The sequence below is a fragment of the Leptonychotes weddellii genome, chromosome 13, assembly GCF_054177405.1.
Source record: "Leptonychotes weddellii isolate Sample4059 chromosome 13, ASM5417740v2, whole genome shotgun sequence".
Lineage (NCBI taxonomy): Eukaryota > Metazoa > Chordata > Mammalia > Carnivora > Phocidae > Leptonychotes > Leptonychotes weddellii.
Genome location: NC_138381.1, coordinates 64,559,071 through 64,579,949, shown reverse-complemented (window position 1 = coordinate 64,579,949; position 20,879 = coordinate 64,559,071). Strand labels below are relative to the sequence as shown.

At 53.3% G+C, this 20,879-nt stretch overlaps 1 protein-coding gene across 1 annotated transcript in view; it reads left to right on the top strand.

Annotated features, from left to right (window-relative positions):
* Positions 1–20,879, top strand: part of MYO18B (myosin XVIIIB) — a 242,026-nt gene that overhangs the window by 1,392 nt on the left and 219,755 nt on the right. Inside the window, exons 2-5 of the mRNA XM_081802559.1 lie at positions 12,887–12,991; positions 14,758–14,916; positions 18,958–20,235; positions 20,804–20,870. Of these exons, the coding sequence (XP_081658685.1) occupies positions 12,953–12,991; positions 14,758–14,916; positions 18,958–20,235; positions 20,804–20,870 (1,543 nt within the window). The 5' untranslated portion in view covers positions 12,887–12,952. The remainder of the gene's footprint in view (positions 1–12,886; positions 12,992–14,757; positions 14,917–18,957; positions 20,236–20,803; positions 20,871–20,879) is intronic.

Here is a 20,879-nt window from a genome sequence, read left to right as displayed (position 1 = left end):
AGTTAGTTAACATATAGTGTTATATTAATTTCAGTTAATTTTTTTTCATTAATAAACTTTATTTTTTTAGAGCCATTTCAGGTCCATAGCAAGGGGCAGGTACAGAGATTTGCCATGTATCCTGTGTCCTCACACATGGATAGCCTCTCCCCACTATCCACATCCCGGGCCGGAGTGGGACATCTGGCCCAATGGATGAGCCTACATGACACATCATCATCACCCAGAGTCCATAGTTGACATTAGGGCTCATTCTTGGTGGTGGACATTCTAGGGGTTTGGGCAAATGTGTAATGACATGGATCGATCATTGCCGTATCATGAAGAGCATCTTCACTGTCCTCCGTGCTCTGCCCGATCATCCCCCACTCCTCCCCGACCCCTGGCAACCGCTGATCTTTTTACTCTCTGCAGAGTTGTGCTTTTTCCACAATGTCGTATACTTGGAATCATACAGCATGGAGGCTTTTCAGATTGGCTTCTTTCACTTAATGACATGGTTTACAGTTCCTCCATGTCTTTTCATGGTGCCCTTATACTATGCGAAACTCTGTGAAATTGAATTGTTTGCAAAATGGAGAATGGTCAAAGTGTGTTTCAGACAAGTGGAGGGCCCCTGGGTGCTGTCAGATCCAATCGCATCTGTGGCACAGAGAGGGGAAGCAACTTGCTCAAGGACACACAGCTTTGCAGTGCCAGCAGTGGGCTTAGAACAGCCCCTGCCCTCAAGGCTGGCATTGGGGACCAGCCTAGGGCTCCTCATTTTGGGAATAGTAGCCCTATTTTCCCTATAACCCCCACCTGAAAGCCTTCTCCGTCATCATCATGCAAGCCTCAAAGGAAAGGATTAAATCTTGGGTCTTGTGTCAACAGAGGCAAAAATATGATCTTTATTCACCAAACAAGGTCTTTGGGATGATAGCTTACGGCAGGTGGTGGAGGGGTATCACATAACTATCAAGGCAGATGTCTGTCTCTGTCTGTCTGTCTCTCACACACACAGACACACACACACACACACACACACACACCATTCAGTCTGAAGGATCCAGGGGCACCATCTGAATCACCTCCCCCCAGACCTGACTCACCCAGCTCCGTGATTTTCCTTTTCTGTCCTGCTTCGCACTGAACCTCTCCCTAATGCTTCATTCCCTTTAAGAACTACAGTTTCTGGCAATGAAGCAAAGATCCTGGAGAATTGGCAAGGTGGGTTCACCAAATACCTGGCCAATACTCATGCTCAGGGAAACAGGAATTTCGGGGGCCGGGGTCCCAAGGGAATTTTTCTCGGCCCGTAAAAACTGAATGCGTTTTCAGCTGTTTCGTGGGTACCAGCTGGGGCTTGAGTTTCAATTTCATGGAGGGCAACCGGATTAGCTGTTGAGTTGAGAGAGAGACAGTTGCTCAATGGGATTAAATGTCTCATTGGTGCTGCATATTCCTGTGAGTTGGGGCATGAGTTATTAGCCCCATTTTACAGATCAAGAAGTGAGATTTCGAGGCTTAAGTGCCGCCAACGTCATGCAGAATGAAATGAGACCAGGGCTCTACTTTTTTGCCGGAGACTTTATCTTTAGTGTAATAAACAACAGGAGCTCAGCTAGTAAATTACGCTGCACTGTTTCACAGGGACGGATAACAAAGCCCATTCACACTCATGACCTCACTGAATCCATTGGTAATCCTTTGGAGGGGGGTATTTCACTTTTACTGGCGAGGAAACTGAGAATCAGAGAGGTTTAGTGACTGCCCAAGGGCACAGAGCTACTAAGTGGTGATGGATCCAGGAATTTCTTCTCTTCTTGGCCAACAGTGGGTCAGCTCCTTTTCTCAGTTTTTTTTTTTTTCCATTATTGTTCTTTGCTATTTATTATTCAAAGCAAGACTGTTTTGCCCTCGTTTCTCCCTTAATGCTTCTCTCCATATAATGTGGATTTTTTAGAGCAGGGTGTCTTGACCACCCCGCTATCTACATTTGGGTCAGGATGATTCTTTGTCGTGGGTGGTGTGGGGGGGGAGGGCTGTCCTATAGGATGTTTGGCAGCATCTCTGGCCTCCACCTGCTAGATGCCACCAACAAACCGCCCCCCCACTCCAGTTGTGACAACAGAAATATCTTCAGGCATTGCCAAACGTCCATTGATGGGCACAGTCACACCTACTGAAAACCACGGATCTAATCCAATGCGATCCAATAGAACTTCAGCAATGACGGAAATATTCTGTATCTGTCCTGCCCGCTCTGGTAGCTGCTGGCCAAATGTGGCTGTTGAGCATTTGAAATATGGCTGGTGTGACTGAGAAGGTGATGTTTTTTTTTTTTTTGTTTTTTTTTTTTTATTTTTATTTTTTTTAAAGATTTTATTTATTTATTTGAGAGAGAGAATGAGAGACAGAGAGCATGAGAGAGAGGAGGGTCAGAGGGAGAAGCAGACTCCCTGCTGAGCAGGGAACCCGATGCGGGACTCGATCCAGGGACTCCAGGATCATGACCTGAGCCGAAGGCAGTCGCTTAACCAACTGAGCCACCCAGGCGCCCCCTTTTTTTTTAAAGATTTTATTTATTTATTCATGAGAGACAGAGAGAAACAGAGGGAGAAGCAGGCTCCCAAGGAGCGGGAAGCCCGATGCGGGACTCGATCCCAGGACCCTGGGATCATGACCTGAGCCGAAGGCAGACGCTTAACCATCTGAGCCACCCAGGCGCCCGAGAAGGTGATGTTTTAATTGAACTTCATTTAAAATCATTTGAATAATTTAAATCACATGTGGCTAGATGCTGCGATATTCGACAGCATGGCTCTAGATAGCAACACAGCAGGGGTAGGAAGATAGCCCGTTGTGGGGTACTCAGACCCTAAAAGCAGTCAGGGGAGCCCCTGCAGCAGAAGTATGACCAGGTTCTTGCTTCACGGTGGCCAGCAGAACACCAGACGGCAAATGGCAAATACTTGGCAGAGGCACCACCCCTAACCATTCCTGTGCTCACGGCAGGCATTACTAGTCAATCACCACATGCTTTTCCGCTAGTGCGGAATCATTCTTAATGTAACACTCCAGGCAGTTCCCAACTGCAGATCAGCTGGTGCTGGCACGAGGGAGAAACAGTATTGGCCATCCCTGCATGAGGCCAGGAGGCCCATCTGTGAGGTCTAGCATCTCATCAGGCTATACGGCGGCTGGCGGGGCACGTGGCCAGCCCAGGTCAGTGGGGCAACCACAGATATGGAGAGGGGAGTGGTGATGTGCTGGAGGGACCCAGATTTTTCTCTCATCATTTCTCCAAGAAACACTCACTGCTTGATTTGGGGATAGAGGCGAGGGATGGGGGGCCGGTGGGTGCTGGTTTGTCAGCCACTGAGGTGTAAACTTTTGCAGATTTTAATTGACCTGGGTGCCATGTTCAGATGACCAAAATATATTTCTCGGAAATATTTGGTTTTCATCCCATTGTTCAGAGCTCATAGCTCCTCAAACCCTTGGAATTCCTTAAGCGTGAGAGTGATAAAGGTGGCTTTTGTTATGTTAACACCATGAAACTTTTGAAACCATGTTCCGTTAACATCATGTTAACTTTTGAAAACCACCTAAGGGTGGGGGCTGGTTGCCAGTGGAGCCAACCATGGGATTAGAGGGTTGGAGCCCACCCCTAACCCCTGAAACAAGAGAGGGGCGAGAGTCTGAGTTCAATCACCAATGGCCCATGATTTCATCAATCGTACTTATGTAATGAAGCCTCCATAAAAACCCAAGAGGATACTGTTTGGAGAGCTTCTGGGTTGGTGAACGTATGAAAATTTGGGGAGAGTGGTGCCCCTGGATCAGGCCTGGGAGCTCCCCACCCTTTCCCCATCCCCTGCCCTGAGCTTCTCTCCCATCTAGCTGTTCCTGACTTCTATCCCTTCATAATAAACACGTGATCGTCTGGGGAGTGAAGTGTTTCTCAGAGTTCTGAGCTGTTCTAGCAAATGTATCAAACCCAAGAATGGGGGTCATGGGAACCTCTGATTTATAGCCAGAGGTTATCAGAAACACAGGTGACAACCCGGGTTCGGGACTGGTGTCCGAAGTGGAGGGTGGTCTTGTGGGACTGAGCCCTTTACCTGAAGAATGTCATGCTGTCTCCAGGTAGATGGTGTCAGAATTGTGTTGAATGGAGTTGATTCTTGATCACCCTGCTGGTGTTGAGAACAGCTTGGTGTTGTGTGGGGAACACCCCCGCTGTTGGAATTGGGTCCAGGAACCTGAAAGACTGGAACTTGACTGGGGACAATAGGAGACAGCGCTGCTGGGAAAGTCCTGGCTCGCAGGTGTACAGAACATCCAGTACTCCCACCACCTTGCGAAGTGGACAAGAAAGGCCAGTGCCCCCATTTGACAGATGGGGCGCTGCAGCCCTAGGAGATTCAACAGAAGGCAGGTGGGGCCCAAGCTTAGCTGTGAGACCCCCAGAGTTGAGGTCAGCCCACTGAGGGATCGGAGGTCCGCTCTGTTCACCCCGGTCAGCCTTTGTGAACGGAAGTGTCCACTCTGTTGCAGAGAACCAGCTAGAAAACTCCCAGGGGACAGTGGCCGGCATTCTGAAGGATCTGGGAGCCATGAGAAATTTCTCACCCGAGAAATGGTTGAAGGCTTCGGATGAGAAAATGGGGGGCAGACCCCACACGTGTCACATGGAAAACCTTATCTGTTGCTCCAGAGAACAGAACTGGGGCCTGCATGTGGCTGTCCTGACAAGGCAGCTCTGTGGGTAGGAAGAAAAAGTGGCAGACCCGAGGGAACAGGGAGATGAGGACCCTGGTTCTGTGCCAGGATCGGAGAAGGTGGGTTCTGTGGCCTCTGAGGGCTTTGTAGCTCTGGTCCCAAAGAAGAAAAGCACAATGAATGCCTTACTTAGTAGTGAGCTCCCCATTGCTGGGTATGACCAAGAAAGGACTCATTGATTTTCCATCCAGGAAATTCCTTGTGAGCGGGGCTGGTCCTCTGAGGCTCTCTGACAGTGGACATTGCATTCTCCACCCCCTGCCTCCCTGTCTTCTCCATCAGTGCCTCCCCTGCTGTTCCCTCACTACCTCTCTTTCCTACTGCTAACTTCCCTGCTCTTTTTTCTCATTCATCACCTCCCCCACCCACCCCCTTCTCATCTTCCAGGATAATGTGGGTTTTTGCAGGTGTGGCTGAATCCTCAGCTACTTGCTAGCTGTGGGCTTCCCTTGCTCTGATGAGGCGAGAGTGTCTCTGGATTGGGCAAAGTCTCTTTTCATTACTGTGTGGCTCTTTGGCCATCAAACTCAAGGTCTGGGTGAGCTTGGCTGGATCATGCATGAATCATGAGAGTCACTTCGTCCATTAAACCTATAGCTGGCAAATAGGCAGCAATGGTGTATCTTTCCCTCCTTCCACGCCCAGGGCAGACATTAATAATCAATCAGAACATTCTTTTCCACCGAGCCCAGATAAAAGCTCAGTGTTGTTCCCATATAACACTCCGGGAGGCAACTGTCAGAGTTGATGCGTGAGTTGAAACCTCCTTGCCCCCTGGCTGTATTGGGCAGGGTCCTACTCGGAGACAGCACACCCAGCTGGTAATGTGGAGAGACTTCTTAATGAACGAACACTTCCAAGAGTGTGTATGGGGTTAACGAAACCAACGAAGCAGGAGATGAGCAGTGGTGGGTTACTAGCCTTGGGCCTGATGCAAGGCAGAGAAGATTAATAGAGGAACATGAGGGCTAACTGCGGTCCGTCCCTGGAGAGGGACTGCTCCAAGGGACTTAGGGCTGTAGAAGGAGAAACGCAGCCTTTGCCAAAACTGGGGCCCGAGATGGAGGAAGCAGGGCAGGCAGGGAGATAAATACCCTACCTCTAGTTCCTCCCATATGCAGGTCTCGTTCCAGAGCCTTCCATTGACCAAACTCAACAGGAGACCAGAGAGCCAGGGAGCCCTGGGGACAGAAACCCTAGTGGTCAGCATCCCGGAGGACAGAGCAGGCTAAAGAAGGAAGCCGGGCATTAGGAAGCCCAGAAAGATGAACCAAGCCTCCACTCTTCCCTCCCCCAGCAACCTGCATAGACCTGGGGCCTTTCCATTTGGGAAATGGCCCCAGACCTGGGTGCCTGGGAAGAAGGGATGAGCAAGGAGAGCCTGAGGGCGGTCCTCAGAGAGCATGTGGCATGGATGTTGGAGCCTTGACCTCATCCTTCCCAGTTTGGCCAGAACCAAATCCAGCTTTTGGCCTGGTTTAAAAAATAAAGTTGCATTGAAACAGCCACACCCCTTCGTTTGCATATCACCCGGGGCCGCTTCTGGCATGCAAAGGCGGAGCTGAGTAGTTGCGAGGGAGAAGACCCTGTGCCCTCAGTGCTTGACTGGCTTCCTATCTGGCCCTTTCGAGGAAACTTTGCGGACCTCTCCTGAGTGCAGCATGCTGGGACCAGCAAGAGTAGGAGCCTTCTTTCCTCCAGGACTGAAGAGGCAGAGGAGGGAGCCGCCACCAGGACAGGAGAGGGGGCTTCGGGAGGGTAGCTTCGGTGGTGGGAGGCAGTCAACCCGTGGCCGCCCAGCAGGGAGAGCCGAGAGCGCAGGTGCCCTCTGATCTCTGCCAACGGGTGACTCCCGTGAGCTTGAACCCACCTGGAAGCCAGAAGGTGAAAGAGGTGGAGGATGGGTCTGAAGGGGCAAATGGACGATACCCAGCTCAGGGGCATCTTCCTCTCCCCCTGCCCCACCCCCACCGCATCTTCTGATCCCTGCGTGCTGGGATGCTGTCATGGCCATGACCTCTGAGGTCAGATCGCGTGGGTCCAGCAGGCAGCTCTGTCACTTCCTGGCTGGAAGCAAGGCACTTGCCCTCCCTCTGATATGGGGTGGCTCACAGAACCCACCTTAGGCTAGGGTGCCTGGTGGGAGTCAGTGACATGACCCCTCACGTTCTCAGCACAAAGCAGTGCCCAGACCTTCGCGGGGCTATCGTCAGTGGTCTAGCTTTTGATTGCCTCCCTTCCAGGGTCGAAGGGCTGAGATCTCAGGCTTGAGCAGAAGGAGCAGGTTGGGCAACCAGGTCATCCACATTCCTTCCCGTGTGACCTTGAGCGAATTTGTTAACCCCCTTGATCCTCAAACTACGACAGACCCAGCGCCGTGGCTAACACCCAACAGATACTGACCAAATAGGAGAGCACACCCCGTGTTACCCACGAATGTACCTATTTGAGCCAACTTCCTGGGCTTCCGCAACATGCCGCCAGGACATAGGGTGCCTCCAAGCCCCAACCTGGCAGCCCCAGACTGGCCCTTGCTTATCACCACGAGCATAGGGCTGAGATGAGAGCAGAGCATGGGTGGGAGGAGTGGGATGCCCCGGGGGGCAGATCTCAGCTTGACCAGAGTGCCTTAACCTCTCTGAGTCACTGTCTGCTCTATGGGAGGGATGCCAGCCACATGGTGCTGTTGTGGGAATGAACATGAAAACAACTTTTTTTTTTTTTTAATTTATTCATGAGAGACAGAGAGAGAGAGAGAGAGGCAGAGGGAGAAGCAGGCTCCCAAGGAGCAGGGAGCCCGATGCGGGACTCGATCCCAGGATGCTGGGATCATGACCTGAGCCGAAGGCAGACGCTTAACCATCTGAGCCACCCAGGCGCCCCAAAAACAACTTTTAAAATAAATAAATTCTAGGTCTGGTAGGAATTTAAGGGGAGCTGGAGGCAATTTGGGTGTAAGGATCTATCTCAGTGCTAGGCACATAGTAGGTTCTCTCTGAATGTTGGAGAATTATCCTGGGCTGGGCCCTGGGCTGAGTTCTGCAGGCCAGCCTTAATGCATGGAGTCCAATAAAAATGAAAATATGACTCAGAGCTGTTATTGGTGATCAAAAACATGCTCAGTATGGGGGTGTTCTCCTCTCATTTGACGGCTGAGAAAAATGAGGCTCAGAGAATTTCCTGGGGTCCCACAGGATAGTGGTGGTGGCAAGACATGAACTTGGGCCATGAGAACATGCTGCCTGCCCCTTGCGCCATGCCTCCCCCTCCCCGATGCAGACAGCACAGGGGGAACATCAGAAATCCCTGCCACAGTCTCGCTGCCAAGGGCCTGCTCCATCCCTTCTTGGCTGCACTCCTCATCATTACCCATTCCTGCGCTCCTTCATTCATTCAACAAACATTTGCTGAGAGCTAAGTATGTGCCAGGCACTGTTCTAGGCACTGGAGCTACATAAAGGGACATAACAGACGGAAATTCTGGCCCTCATAGGGTCATGTTCTGGAGGGTGAGTCTGAAACTAAACGAAAAACAGCATCTAAAGCATGATGGACAGTGAAATAGCCATAAATTGCGGTGGGGGTGGAGGAAGAACAGGATAAAATGATGGGCGATCCTTGGCTAGGTGGGGTGGGAAGGATGGGAGCTATGCCTCAATTTAAACAGTGAAGCCAGGATCAGTGACAAGATGAATCTGAGCAAAGACTTACCGTGCAGAAGGAAAAGCATTCGGAGCAGAGGGAACAGAATGTGCAAAGACCCTGAGGTGGGAACCTGTGTAGAAGGTGCCTCCAGGAGGTCGGTGTCACTGCTGAGGAGGAGAAAGGGGCAGAGGCGTTAGGGCAGATGGTTGTGAAGGCCACGTGGGCCTCTATCAAGACAGGAGAAGTCACTGGAGGACTGACTGCTGCATCAGGACTGGACGTTTTGGGGGGTGAGAGGGAAAGCCTTGAGGGCTCTATGGGGCCGCTCAGATCCAGCATGTGTTCATGAAAAACTGTTTCAAGCTGTCGCCGGCTTTGGGGATCACCTTTCCTTTCCCCAGCCTCCCCCACCCCTAAGCGGTGACCGAAGACGTTACACCATGAATTCTGAGCATCTGGGGCCTCCTCATGGCTTACAACAGCAGCTGATGCAGCAGGTGCGCGTTTTAGGCCTGGAAAGGAACGTGGTGATAAGAACACCTACTTAAATTAAGGCTTGACAAAGCCTCACCAGTGGCATTGGCTTCTGGCCCTGGGTCACTGGGACTGGCCTGGTGCCTCCAAGGGCAGGTCGCGGGGAGTGATGGCCCCACGCAGAGCTCCCTCTCGTTGTCCCCCTGTGCTGTGGGACCTCTGGGCAGGCCAGCAGCCCCGGCTGAGGACACCCCGCACTGACAGCCAGGTTTCTCCCTGGAGCCTTGAAGCTGAGGGCGATCCTTGGGAAGCAGCCGCTGGACTGGCCAGGCCTGGGCTGGATGGGAAGGGGGGTGGGCTGTGGACAGGGCGGCTGCCTCCCATCAGGCCTATTCATAGCCTGGGCTCTACTTCCCAGGCGCGTAGCAGTGCTGACTCTGGCCGTGAGCCACTTGGGGGCCTCCCCAGGGTCTCCCCTCCCCACCATCCCCGCCGCCCCCCTCCCCCCCAAGGGAGCTCACCTTGTGCGCCCTCTCCAGGTTCCTCCGTCTCTGCGAGCTGGGGAGTCCACACGGTGGGGAGTTCTTCCTCAAGGCAAAGACTTGGCTGTTCTCACTGAGACATGTTCCCAGGGTCTCCTCATGGGCTCATGACCTCATCAGAGCTGAAATGTCCTTTCTTGGATCTTTGGATCTTGAGATTACCTCTTGGCCAGGCCCCCCCAGGGGTGCTGGGGTCTCAGCCAGTCACATGCTGGTAAACACTTAACCAGGCAGCTCCTGGAACCAAAGCCCGATCTGACGCATTTGCCGGTTTCTGGGGCATAAACACTCCCAGAGCCAACTTCTTGGCTGTTAAGGTGACGCCACAGAACACGGAGCTGGAATAAGGTGGCCCCAGCGGGCTCCCATGAGATGGTGGGAGCCGGCTGCAGCGCAGCCCCGGTCCCCCTCCCACCCACCCCCCAAGGTCCGCCTCTCCAGCTTCTAAGATAGGCAGCGGGTGGGATCGCCTTGAACTCTGTGCAAGTCATCTTCTTATGGGTAAGTGCATAAGTCGCTCAAAGTGGCTACTCACAGGCCAGCCAGGCCTTTGGAAACTCTGGGATGATGGGGAAGGGGGGCATCTTCCATCACGGAGCTGGGAGGGGTCGGGGAGGGACACCGCTCCGCGGGCAGGCCCAGCACAGAACTGAGAAAAGTCGGAAGGAGGAGAAGACACCCATCCCTTCACTCATGACCGCCTCCACCAAGACCTTGGTGTATTTCCTCCCCCTCTTCGCCTTCCGTGGAGTGTTTTGGGTTTTGCCCGTTTTTTTTTTGTTTTGTTTTTTTTTTTAAGATTTTATTTCTTTATTTGACAGAGAGAGACACAGCAAGAGAGGGAACACAAGCAGGGGGAGTGGGAGAAGGAGAAGCAGGCCTCCTGAGGAGCAGGGAGCCCGACGCAGGGCTCGATCCCAGGACCCCGGGATCATGACCTGAGCCGAAGGCAGATGCTAACGACTGAGCCACCCAGGCGCCCCGGTTTTGCCCGTTCTGGATGGTGTAGTGTGTGCAGGGTTGTGCTCTGTCTTCTGATCTTCACCAGACGACGCGAGCACCTTCCCGTGTTTCGGTGCCCGCTTCCCCAACAAGCCTCATACAGGTGCAGCCGCTTGGGAAAACAGCCTGGTGGTTTCTTAAAAAGTCAAACACGACGTGACCCCACGGCTTAGCAGTGCCACGCCCAGGGATCCACCTAGGAGAAATGGAAGCATATGGCCCACAAAGCTTTATGGGACCGTTCAGGGCAGCGCTTCTCATCGGGAACCCCATAAACAAGACACGGGCTATGCGTGCGATGGCACGTCAGTTAGCAACAGAGAGGAATCAAGTGCTCCCATACACAGCCATGTGGATGAGCCTCAAACACGGTCTGCAAAGTGGGAGAAGCCAGACACAAAAGATCGCAGATGCTAGGATCCCATTTATAGCCAATGTCCAGAAAAAGCAATCGATAACAATAGACAGAGATTTAGTGGTGGCCCGGTGCCGAGGGAGGGAACAGCTAGGGGCTGCAAATGGTCTGGAAGGGTCTTCTTGGGGTGATGGGATTGTGGTCTTGGTTGCAAAACTCTGTAAACTCATCTAAGGACGTCACGCTGTATGCTTACAAATGGGCGAATCTTACGGCTGGCCTTGGAAATGATAGCTCCGTGGAGCTGTTTCAGAATGTTTCCTAAATACCGTTCTTGATGGATTCATAGTGTTCCCTCAAGTTAGGTGGGCTGGGATTTATTTGACTTTGTCTAGTTACCACACACCGGGGTTGTGTCTCTGGTTTGGGTGCTATAAGGGACCCCGTGATAAAAGTTTCTGTTTTAGGATCACTTCCTCAAACTTGTTTTCCAGAAGAGGCCTTTCTAGGGCAAAAGTTACGAACGTTTGTCAAGACTTTCAATTTGATGCTGGGGGTGTTGGGGGAGGTTGAGTTGGGGGGTTCTTTTCTAATTTTTTTTGTACGTTGGGAACAGTGACAATAAATGAGCCCCCCCCTTTTTTTTTTAAAGATTTTATTTATTTATTTGACAGAGAGAGAGAGAGCGAGAGCAGGAACACAAGCAGGGGGAGTGGGAGAGGGAGAAGCAGGCTCCCCGCCGAGCAGGGAGCCCAATGTGGGGCTCGATCCCAGGACCCTGGGATCATGACCTGAGCCGAAGGCAGACGCTTAACGACTGAGCCACCCAGGCGCCCTAAATGAGCCCGCTTTATTAAAAAAAAGACTCTCAGGATGATGCTAAACATGCTAAATCGTTTTCCCCCCCCAAAGCACTGGGCCAATGAATAGTTTTGGTTCCTGTCTTTTCCTAATGCGTGGTGTCAAATTGTGGTGTCAACTACCCCCTCACAAAAGAAAACCACGCTATTCTGTGTTATCAAAGTCAGGACAGTGGCTGTCCTCTGGGTGACAGTAACTTAAGAAGGGGATGTGAGGGAGGGTCGGGGGGCTGGAATGTTTTGTTTATTTTTTTTATTTTTTATTTTTTAAAGATTCTATTTATTTATTCATGAGAGACAGAGAGAGAGAGAGAGAGAGAGAGAGAGAAGCAGGCTCCCAAGGAGCAGGGAGCCCGATGTGGGACTCGATCCCAGGACCCTGGGATCATGACCCGAGCCGAAGGCAGATGCTCAACCATCTGAGCCACCCAGGCACCCTGTTTTGTTTATTTTTAAAATTATTTTTAGAAAGAGAGTGTGTTCGAGCGGGGGTGGGGGTGGGGTGGGGAGGGAGGGGCAGAGGGAGAGGGAGAGAGAGAATCTCAAGCAGACTTCCCGCTAAGCACAACGCAGGGCTCGATCTCGCGACCCATGAGATCATGACCTGAGCCGAAACCAAGAGTCGGACACTTAACCAACTGAGCCAGCCAGGTGCCCCTGTTTTGTTTATTTTTGAATTGAGCTGTGATTGCCATCCAGTGAATTAATTGTACAGCCGGGTGAACTTTTACATGTGATGCACTTGTGGGGCCCTCTCCCAGATCAAGATATAGAACATTTCCATCACCCCAGGAGGTTCCCTTGTGCCCCTTTCCAGCCCAAAGCTAACAGCTCCTCCGACCTTCATCACCATAGATTAGATCGGCCTGATCTTATAAATAAAGCGATGTTTTTTATTCTTCATCAGGGTGCTGGTTAAATAGATACGGTCTTTGGGTGAGAGCCGCTGAGCTGTATACTTCTGTATTTTCTGACATTTGTTATATCTCAATGACAAGTCAAAGTGTGGGGTCAAGGGGAAAAGGATTTAGGGGCACTGTCCACCCGGCCACCAGCGGCCTCCATGCTGACCGGGGTCCTCCCCGTGGGCTGTGCCTAGCCGTGTGACCTTGGTCTGTGGCGCTGGTGGGGGGTGGGTGGGAGGAGGGCTGTGTCCAAGAGCTAACCTGTATCTCTCTTCTCTCCCCCGCCCCACCCATGTCTCCATCTGTCCGTCTCGTGTGCTGTGTGCATCCATAAAGCCACATTTCGTGCTGTCCAGCAGAGAACTCTGTGTCATCCCATCTCAGCCCTGACACCGCCTCAGCATGGCCATCTCATCACGCCTCGCCCTGTGGGAGCAGAAGGAAAGTAATGTTCAGGGCTCAGGCTACAGCCCTGGGGCCGACCGCCAAGTCAGAGGACAAGTCAGAGCATGGGTGGCCCAGGCTGTCCCCTCCCGCTTCAGGCGAGGAGCCTGGCATCCAGTGCCTCCCTGTGACGTGTCCAGGCACCCCCTCCATGCCCTCTCAGCCAGCTCTGGCTAGCCACAGCCTCTCCAACCCAGTTCATGATCCCCTTGAACTCCTCCCATGACTGCCGGGTCTCTTCCGGTTCCTCAGTAGGCGGCGGGGGAATGAGGGTAGACCAGCTGTCCTGTCCGGATCGTCATGGCCACTCCCATGAACACTGGGCTTGTGTGGGCGGTGGGGCAGAGACAGAGCTGTTGGCTGCCAGACTTCTGCCTTGAGGATGTGTTTCCGTGGCTCCTGCCTTCTGTCACCATGGAGAACTGGAAACGGGCCCTTCTTCCCAGTTATTCTTTTCCCCTTTTGTATTTTCTCACAAGATACCACGAAGGGCCGTCTCTTTCTCTGATGCCTCCTGTCTCCTTCACCGCACATCCCACCCTCGTGTGTGATTTGATGCACGGGAGGCTGAGGGGTGGGTGGTTGAGAAGTTCTCTCTGGCTCCCTCCTGGTTGCCTTTGTTCTCCTGGGCTGATCTGGGTGTAGCGTTGTGAATAATGCTGCAGGAATAAGAGGCTGACACCTGCTGAGTGGGCCTTAAGCTTCATTCTGTCTTATGACATGGCTTTCAGTCCCCATCGAGAGGGAGAGGCGTGGGGTCCACGGGAGCCCAGCCTCGCATGCTCCGTGCTTCTCTCTCCCTGGATAGAGGTCTGCATCAACCGGCCTTAACCCCTGGCCTCTGCTTTGTCTCCTGGTCTCTCCTATCTCCTTTGGATTCCCCTTCTATCAGCTGGGCTGCAGAGATCAAGTCTTTGCCAGCCACACATGAGGACCTTGATAAGGAGCTTATTTTAACCAGCGTGTGGCTCTGCCGTAGAAAGCCCTGCAGATTTTTTTTTTTTCCCCTCGTGGGTGGTCACAGTGATGCTGGTTAAAGATACAGCCCACTGGCAAGAGCAGGTCCCATTGCCTCAATCCCTAGGTCGTTGTGGTCCACACAGGAGTCTCAGCTACACGCCAACTCCAGCCAGCTTGGGTTGAGGCCATGTTTCTAGTGTAAAATGCCAGATTCCAGCCTGCCAGCTTTAGGATCCAGGGTGGGGAGCCCCTGGCTGCCCGGATCCTTGTTTAAGGACCATCAAGAAGCCACAGGCCTGGGTCAGCGGAGTAGGCTGTTGCCAGAGGGTTGGACTTTTATATAAACCATTCCTTACCCTCCCATGTTCCTGGCATGCCATAGGTGAGTAACTGACTAATCTGTTATTTTAACTGCAAGCTGAGGCAGAGAATGTGCATGGTTCCCTGGGGTCCATCCCCTTTTGGAAAAGCTCCTTACAGACCAGGTCCTCCCAGAGTCTGTTCCATGCCAAGGAAGGGAACCGATGGGCCAAACTCACATTATGAGGAAATTCGTTCCAGGCAGAAATCACGTTGACAGGTCGGCCTCTGCGGCTCAGGCATTCCATTTCCATGTGCTGCCTCAAGGTGTCCCAGAGCCCCGCCCAACCTCATCTGCTTCGCCGCAGCCTCTCATACATGCGCTTGGTCATGTATGTCCTCCTCGGCCTCCTCCCAGCCTCCACTGCAAACTTTTCAAAGGTCCGCTTGCTCCCACTGGTTCACTCACTGAGCTTTCTCTTTCTTTGCTTCCGCAAAAACAGATTCGGGAGGAGGACAAGAGCCCTCCACCGTCTTCGCCCCCTCCCCTTTTCTCTGTCATCCCAGGGGGCTTCATTAAGCAACTGGTCCGGGAGACCGAGAAAGAGTCCAAGGAAGCAAGGCTGAAGAAAGAGGCAGTGCTCGCCTCTCCAGAACAAGAGGTAAGTGGCCCTCCAGGAAGGGGACTGGGTGCCAGTCAACACCTACTGTCCTGTCCTATGAACCCCCTGAGTCAGTCACCATCTTGCCTTCTCTCCTGCTCTCCTGGCTTGGAGGAATGTCCTTTCTTCAGCTGATCTACCAAACTCCTATGCCTCCTTCAAAACCCAGCCCAAATAGTACATGTCTGAAAAGCTCTGCCATTGCCTTCCGTCCTCCGACTCCCACAGCACCCTCTGTGTCTGCCTTAATTGTGGTTGGCATAGTTAAATATTTGGAGCACCTCCTGTAGAACTTGGCCCAGAGTGAGTGCTCAGCAAATGTTTGTTTAATGAATGAATGAAGGATATCAGCTGATGTGCAATTATGGGGATCTTTTTACCCCTACTTTTGCAGAAAAAGGAACCTAGATGTTAGCTAAGGATGTGGAGTTGGCTTACTTTACATGGAAAAGATATTGAGTGACTGGCTATGTTCAGTTGTTGGTGATAGGTATATTGGTTGTTAAAATATCAAAACCTCTCCATACCAGGGGGCAAACAGGTGTGACCCCAGGCCCCCCCAGCGCCCTCCAGCTGCCCCTCCCCTGAGTCCCTCAGAATGGCCACATGCCAATAATTAAAGGGTTAATGCTTGGCACAAGTAGGGACCTCAGTACCCGGCTCCAGTTGGCATCATTTTTGATGGGTCGGTGTCCGCTAAATCCCCTAATTATTCTGAATAGTGCCGCGGAATTGAAGTCGTTGGACAAGATACAGCCCCTGTGCTTTAAGGACTTGCAAATTTATCCCTGATGGCGGCCAGTGCTGCCTCTGTCCTTTCCCCCAGGTCCTTAGCCAGGGAACCCCGGGCAAGATGATGAGGCTGGACACCAGGCAGGTGGGCTTGGGTGTTAGCACTGTTAGATAGACAGGGCACCTCCTTGTGTCTCTCCAGCGCCCCCTTGCGGTGGAGCAAATACTGCAGTGATTGGGCTGAGTGATCTGGTGGCCCCCGGGGCCTGGAGTTGGCTTGGGCCTGGTGACCAGCCAGGCTCTGCCTCCCACTGCCCTTCAGCTGTTGTTTGCCTGTCCGGTCCCCCACGGGCCCGCCCCTGTCCAGTTACAATGGTTTCACTGCATAACGGCAGCAACTGTAGAAACATCCCGGCCAAGTCTTCTGGGGGAGGAGTACAGGGAGGATGGGCTGTGTCCCCACCCCTGCCGGAGCCGGGCGTAAGTGGGGGCCAAAGTCAACCTCCATAGGCTGTGGTTAGGTCATGATGCTATGTGAGCGTGTGCTCTTTATTACTAGACGAGGTCCACTTTGCTGCTCACAGGCTCCCTTGAGCTCCTCTGCAGCCATGGGGTAGATGGGATTATACCCACTTCTCAGAGGCGGAGACTGAGGTTTAGAGAGGTCAAAGCAACTTGCTCAAGGTCAATGAGGCCAGATAGAGGCTGAGGCAGGGCAAGTGTCTGTGTGTTCTCTGCTCTGGTGAGCCGCCTCGGGAAGGGCCAGTCTGGGGAGCAAGGTGGCTGATGTGGCCACAGAGGCCTGGGCAGGAAAGTGTTCCACAAGGCTGCAGACCACGCCAGTGTCACGGGACACAAGTTAAGGAGCAGAGCTGAGCACAGGATGGGGACAAACTGTCACCCCAGGGCCTAGGCAGAGACTCAAAGCCAAGCCACAGGATGGACAGGCCTCAGACCACAACAGGTGTCTGGACCATGGGCCAAGATGTTCCTGGGGCAGGAGCATGGCAGCCTCGGGACATGTTTCTGCGAGGCAGTGAGCCCTGGCTGGTTCTTTCCAATTTAATTTTCTTGTCCCAATCGGTAAATAACTGGATTCTCTCCTTAACCCAGCACAAGGTCCTCGTGTAATCCTTGCAAGGAGCCATTAGACTCTGTCACCAGTTTGCAGGGAGTTAAAACGAGGCTCAGAGAGATGACTTGGTTTTCCGAAGACCAGGCAGCCGGTGAGACAGGGAGAGGCTGGGACAACCCTGGGGCAGAAAGGGGCCCATATCGAATGTCAGGAGAGCTGGGTTCCAGGCCCCATCACTCTGTGTGGTCCAGGCCTTGGTGTGCTCATCTGTAAAATGGACGTGTGGGAGTTGCCTCTTGGCCTCAGTGATTCTAGAGGTAACTCCTCCCCCGTCTACTGAGAAGGCCGCAGAGCGGACTGGGGCTTTGGTGACTAAGAAAATCCAAAGGAGAAGAGTCCATGGGTGGGAGGGAGGGAGGGTAGAGTTGGGTTATCTTGTTTGGCTCAGATCCATGTTACTGTCTCTGCTATGGTGGTTTGGTTAAAAATAAGGCACTGACTCACTTTTCAAAAATGGTACAGACAGTGGTGATGTTTGCCAAGTGCAGCCAAGCCCCTTTCCAAGGCTAGGTCCTGCTTGGCTCCTGGTCAGACTGAGCCACTAAGCCGTGGGCCCTGGAGCTGGCGTTCTGAGTCCTGGCTACACAGGGGAATCACCTGGTGAGGGCGCCACAACCCAGATCAACTCCATCCAACTCTCTGGGACTGGGACCAGAGCATCAGTATTTTTGTAAAGCCCCCAGGAGATTCTGGTGAGTCCTAGGGACAAGTAAGGCTGTTAATATGCATCAGTTGAGGGCACTGAGCTTAGCGCCACAGACATCTGCCTGACTGTACATTCTGACTTTGTCTCTTGGGCCACCTGATATCCTTGTGTTCCCTTCTTTATCTGTAGAACGGTGGGGGTGCCATTCAGAACCTACCTCACTGGGTCCTTACTGGGGTTAAGTAGGATATGATGGCGATGTAGGGCCCTTTGCAAAAGGGATCTGTGTGTGGTGGCTATTATGACTATCATCATCATCATCATCATTACAAAGCTGTAGATAGAGACCGTGTCCTTGAGGCATCCACCACCTGAAACGGGACAGAAACACATATCGAAGCTCGAATGGGATGCAGACTGTGATCATCGCTGCAGACGGTGCCCCGGGGCCTCCGGGGTGCGTGAGACAGGTTCTGACTGAGGTCTGCAGGCGGAGATTTGCGGAGGGGATGGCATTTGAGCTGGGTGTGGAAAGATGAGTGGAGCACGGGCTGGTGAAGGCAGAAGGAGCATTCCAGGCAGCAAGCTAATGGGAACAGAAGCACGGAAGCAGAGAACTGTCAGGTGTGGTAGGAGATGCCCCCATGTGGCTCAAGCATGGGGACGAGCAGGCACAATAAGACCAAATGGAGGGTGGTGACTCCTTGTTGAGGGCTTTGGATGGCAGAGGATGGTATGGAATCATTTTCCTGTAGGCTAGGGGCCGCTGCCAAAATCTTTTGAGCGGATTTAAAATAGTTGGCAGCAAATCGAAGGGACAGCAGTCCAGACTATGACAACAGCCCAGGTGAGTGTGGAGCCGGGCTTGGGAAGGGAGACACAGGGGTGAAGCCATGCAGGGTGGAACCAACATGGTCCTGGGGCTTTGGGTGCAAGAGGAGGGTGAGAACCCCAGACCCCCCAGGTCTAGGTGTGTGGGAGGCCAGGGTCAGTATGGTTCCTGATGGCAGAACCCAGACTCAGGCAGGCGGTGAAGCCAGGCATCAGGGCAGACCTGCCCCCCGGGGTTCTTTCTCTAATCGGGGCGGGAGGACCTACTCTGTGCTGGGCTCAGTTTCCTATATTGTCATGAATCATAATGCTTGCCCTTTGAGGTGGGCCATGATGATTCTCATTTTACTGATAAGGAAACAGGCTCAGAGAGGGGAAGTAATTTACCTAAAGCCACACAGCTAACGAATGGCAGAATGAGGAGCTGAATTTGGGTCTGTTGGGCTCCAAAGTCTACTCTCCTTCCACTCTTGTCACTTGGTCTTGAGACGCCAGGCCAAGGTCCAGGGTGTTGGGGCTCGGCTCGCTGCCTGGCCCAGTGCCTGTCAGATATTAGTGCTTGAAGGTCTTTGGATGGATGAATGGCTGGGTGGACAAAGGAATGAGTGAGTGAGTGAGTGAGTGAGTGAGTGAGTGACCGAATGGCAAAGCCAGCTGGTCAGCAAGCAGCTAAGTGTGGTTGTGGCCTCTCTCCTAGACCCCAGAAATTTCCACTAGCCAACCCAAGAGCAAGTCCAACAGTGACACCAAATCTGGAAATCAGCAAATTTGCCAAGGCAACCAGTCAAGCTCTCTGCAGAACTCAAACATTCCGGGCAAGGAGAGCGAGGGGGCCGGCCCCACAGACCCCGTGCTGATGACCAGCATCAATGGCGAGAAGCCCCAGGAATCGGGCCCCAGTGGGACACCAGCCAAAAAACCCCTGCCCTTCAAGAGAGGTGTGAGACGGGGTGACGTGTTGCTGATGGTAGCCAAGCTGGACCCAGACTCAGCCAAGCCGGAGCAGAGGACCCAGCCCCATGATGCCCCTGCCTGCAAAACCCCACCCCCAGCCACAGACCCTGGAGGGGAAAAAAAGGGGGAGACTCCAGGGACTCCTCCTGGCCCCCAGGCCGGCACTAAGGACACAGCCCCAAAGGCTGAGAAGACTCAGACTGAGGGTGTTGCGGACCCAGGAATGGTGCTACCGACAAAACAAGGTGCAGGGGGGAAAGGGGGCAGGGCCCCCCAGACCAAAGGGCTGAAAGGGGGTGAGCTCCAGGGTAGAGAGGGGCCAGGCGAAGGGGGGTGGCAGGAGACAGCAGAGAAGGGGGAAGGGGACCCCCCAAACACGATGGCAAAGGGGAATCTCTCCAAGGATGCAGGTGAAGGGAAGTGGGCTGGGGCCCAAATCCAAGTGAGAAAGTGGGGAGGCTCCCTGGGCAGAAGGAGCAAGTGGGACGGTCCCCAGAGTAAGAAGGACAAAGAAGGTATGCTCCCAGGTAAGGCAGAGAAGTCAGAGGACCCGCAGATCAAGGCGGAGAAGGTGAGCAAAGGGCAGGGGAAGCCCGGAAAGGTGGGAGAAGTTCCCGGACAGGTAGAGAAAGCAGGGGAGCCTCAGAGTGTGCCTGGGAAGGCAGGTGAGCCCCAGGCTAAGGTAGGCAAGGAAGGGCCACCTCAGGGTGAGTCCGTGGAGGCAGGTAAAGCTGGGGGGAAGACAGAGAAGAGCCGTAAAGGCCCCGAGGAGGTGGGTGCACGCAGGGAGACCCCAGCAGCTGCTGGGAAGGAGGGCTGGCCAGACAGCAGAGGGCAGAAAGCTGGGGAGCCCTGCGCAGGAGCAGATGATGGAGCCGAGGCCCCGGAGATGGAGCTGGAAGGACGCAGACCACCTGCTCTGGAGGGCCAGGCAGAAAGGTCTCAGACTCGGAAGGAGAGTGAAGAGGGGCCAGCCCTGCCGGAGGGGAGCAAAGGAGGAAAGAGCGAAGACTCGGATCAGGTGAGGGGCTGCAGCCCCGGGAGTGGGGTAGGGCAAGAGGGACCCTCCAGAGAGGGAGGGATGGGACAGACTTGCCCCTGGGGGTGAATAAGGCAGGATAGGAGATGGACAGGGAATCGGAGAGGGATGGCCAGCTCGAGAAGAGGGCATAGCACTTCCTCCTCGATATGCTGGGGTCTGGAGGCCCCCACTGCCCCTGTCCTGGGTTAAGATTCTCCACAGCATGAGGGAGGTCCCAATAATGGGAGATGTCCTCTCATGGTTCAGCTTACTCACCCTGTCACGTGCTAGTTCTCAAACTTGCATAACTAGATTGCTCAAAATGCAGATTCCCGGGCCCCACCTTGGAGCCTTCATTCAAAAGGTCAGGGGTGGGGCCAAGGCATCTGCATGTAAATAAGCACCCCCTCCTTGCTCTCCCTTGGGGAAATTCTGATTTCAGTGGTCCCGGATCGCACTGTGAGAAGCTCCCATGTAAAGGGTTCGCTGCTGACTCAGGGTGGGGTGGGGGTGGGGCTGGGGTGGGGCTGGGTCCTCTTGGTCTGATTTATGTGATCTTTGCTCTCAGGCTCCTGAGGACAGATGGTACGAGGCAGAGAAAGTCTGGCTGGTTCAGAAGGATGGATTCACTCTTGGTAATTAAG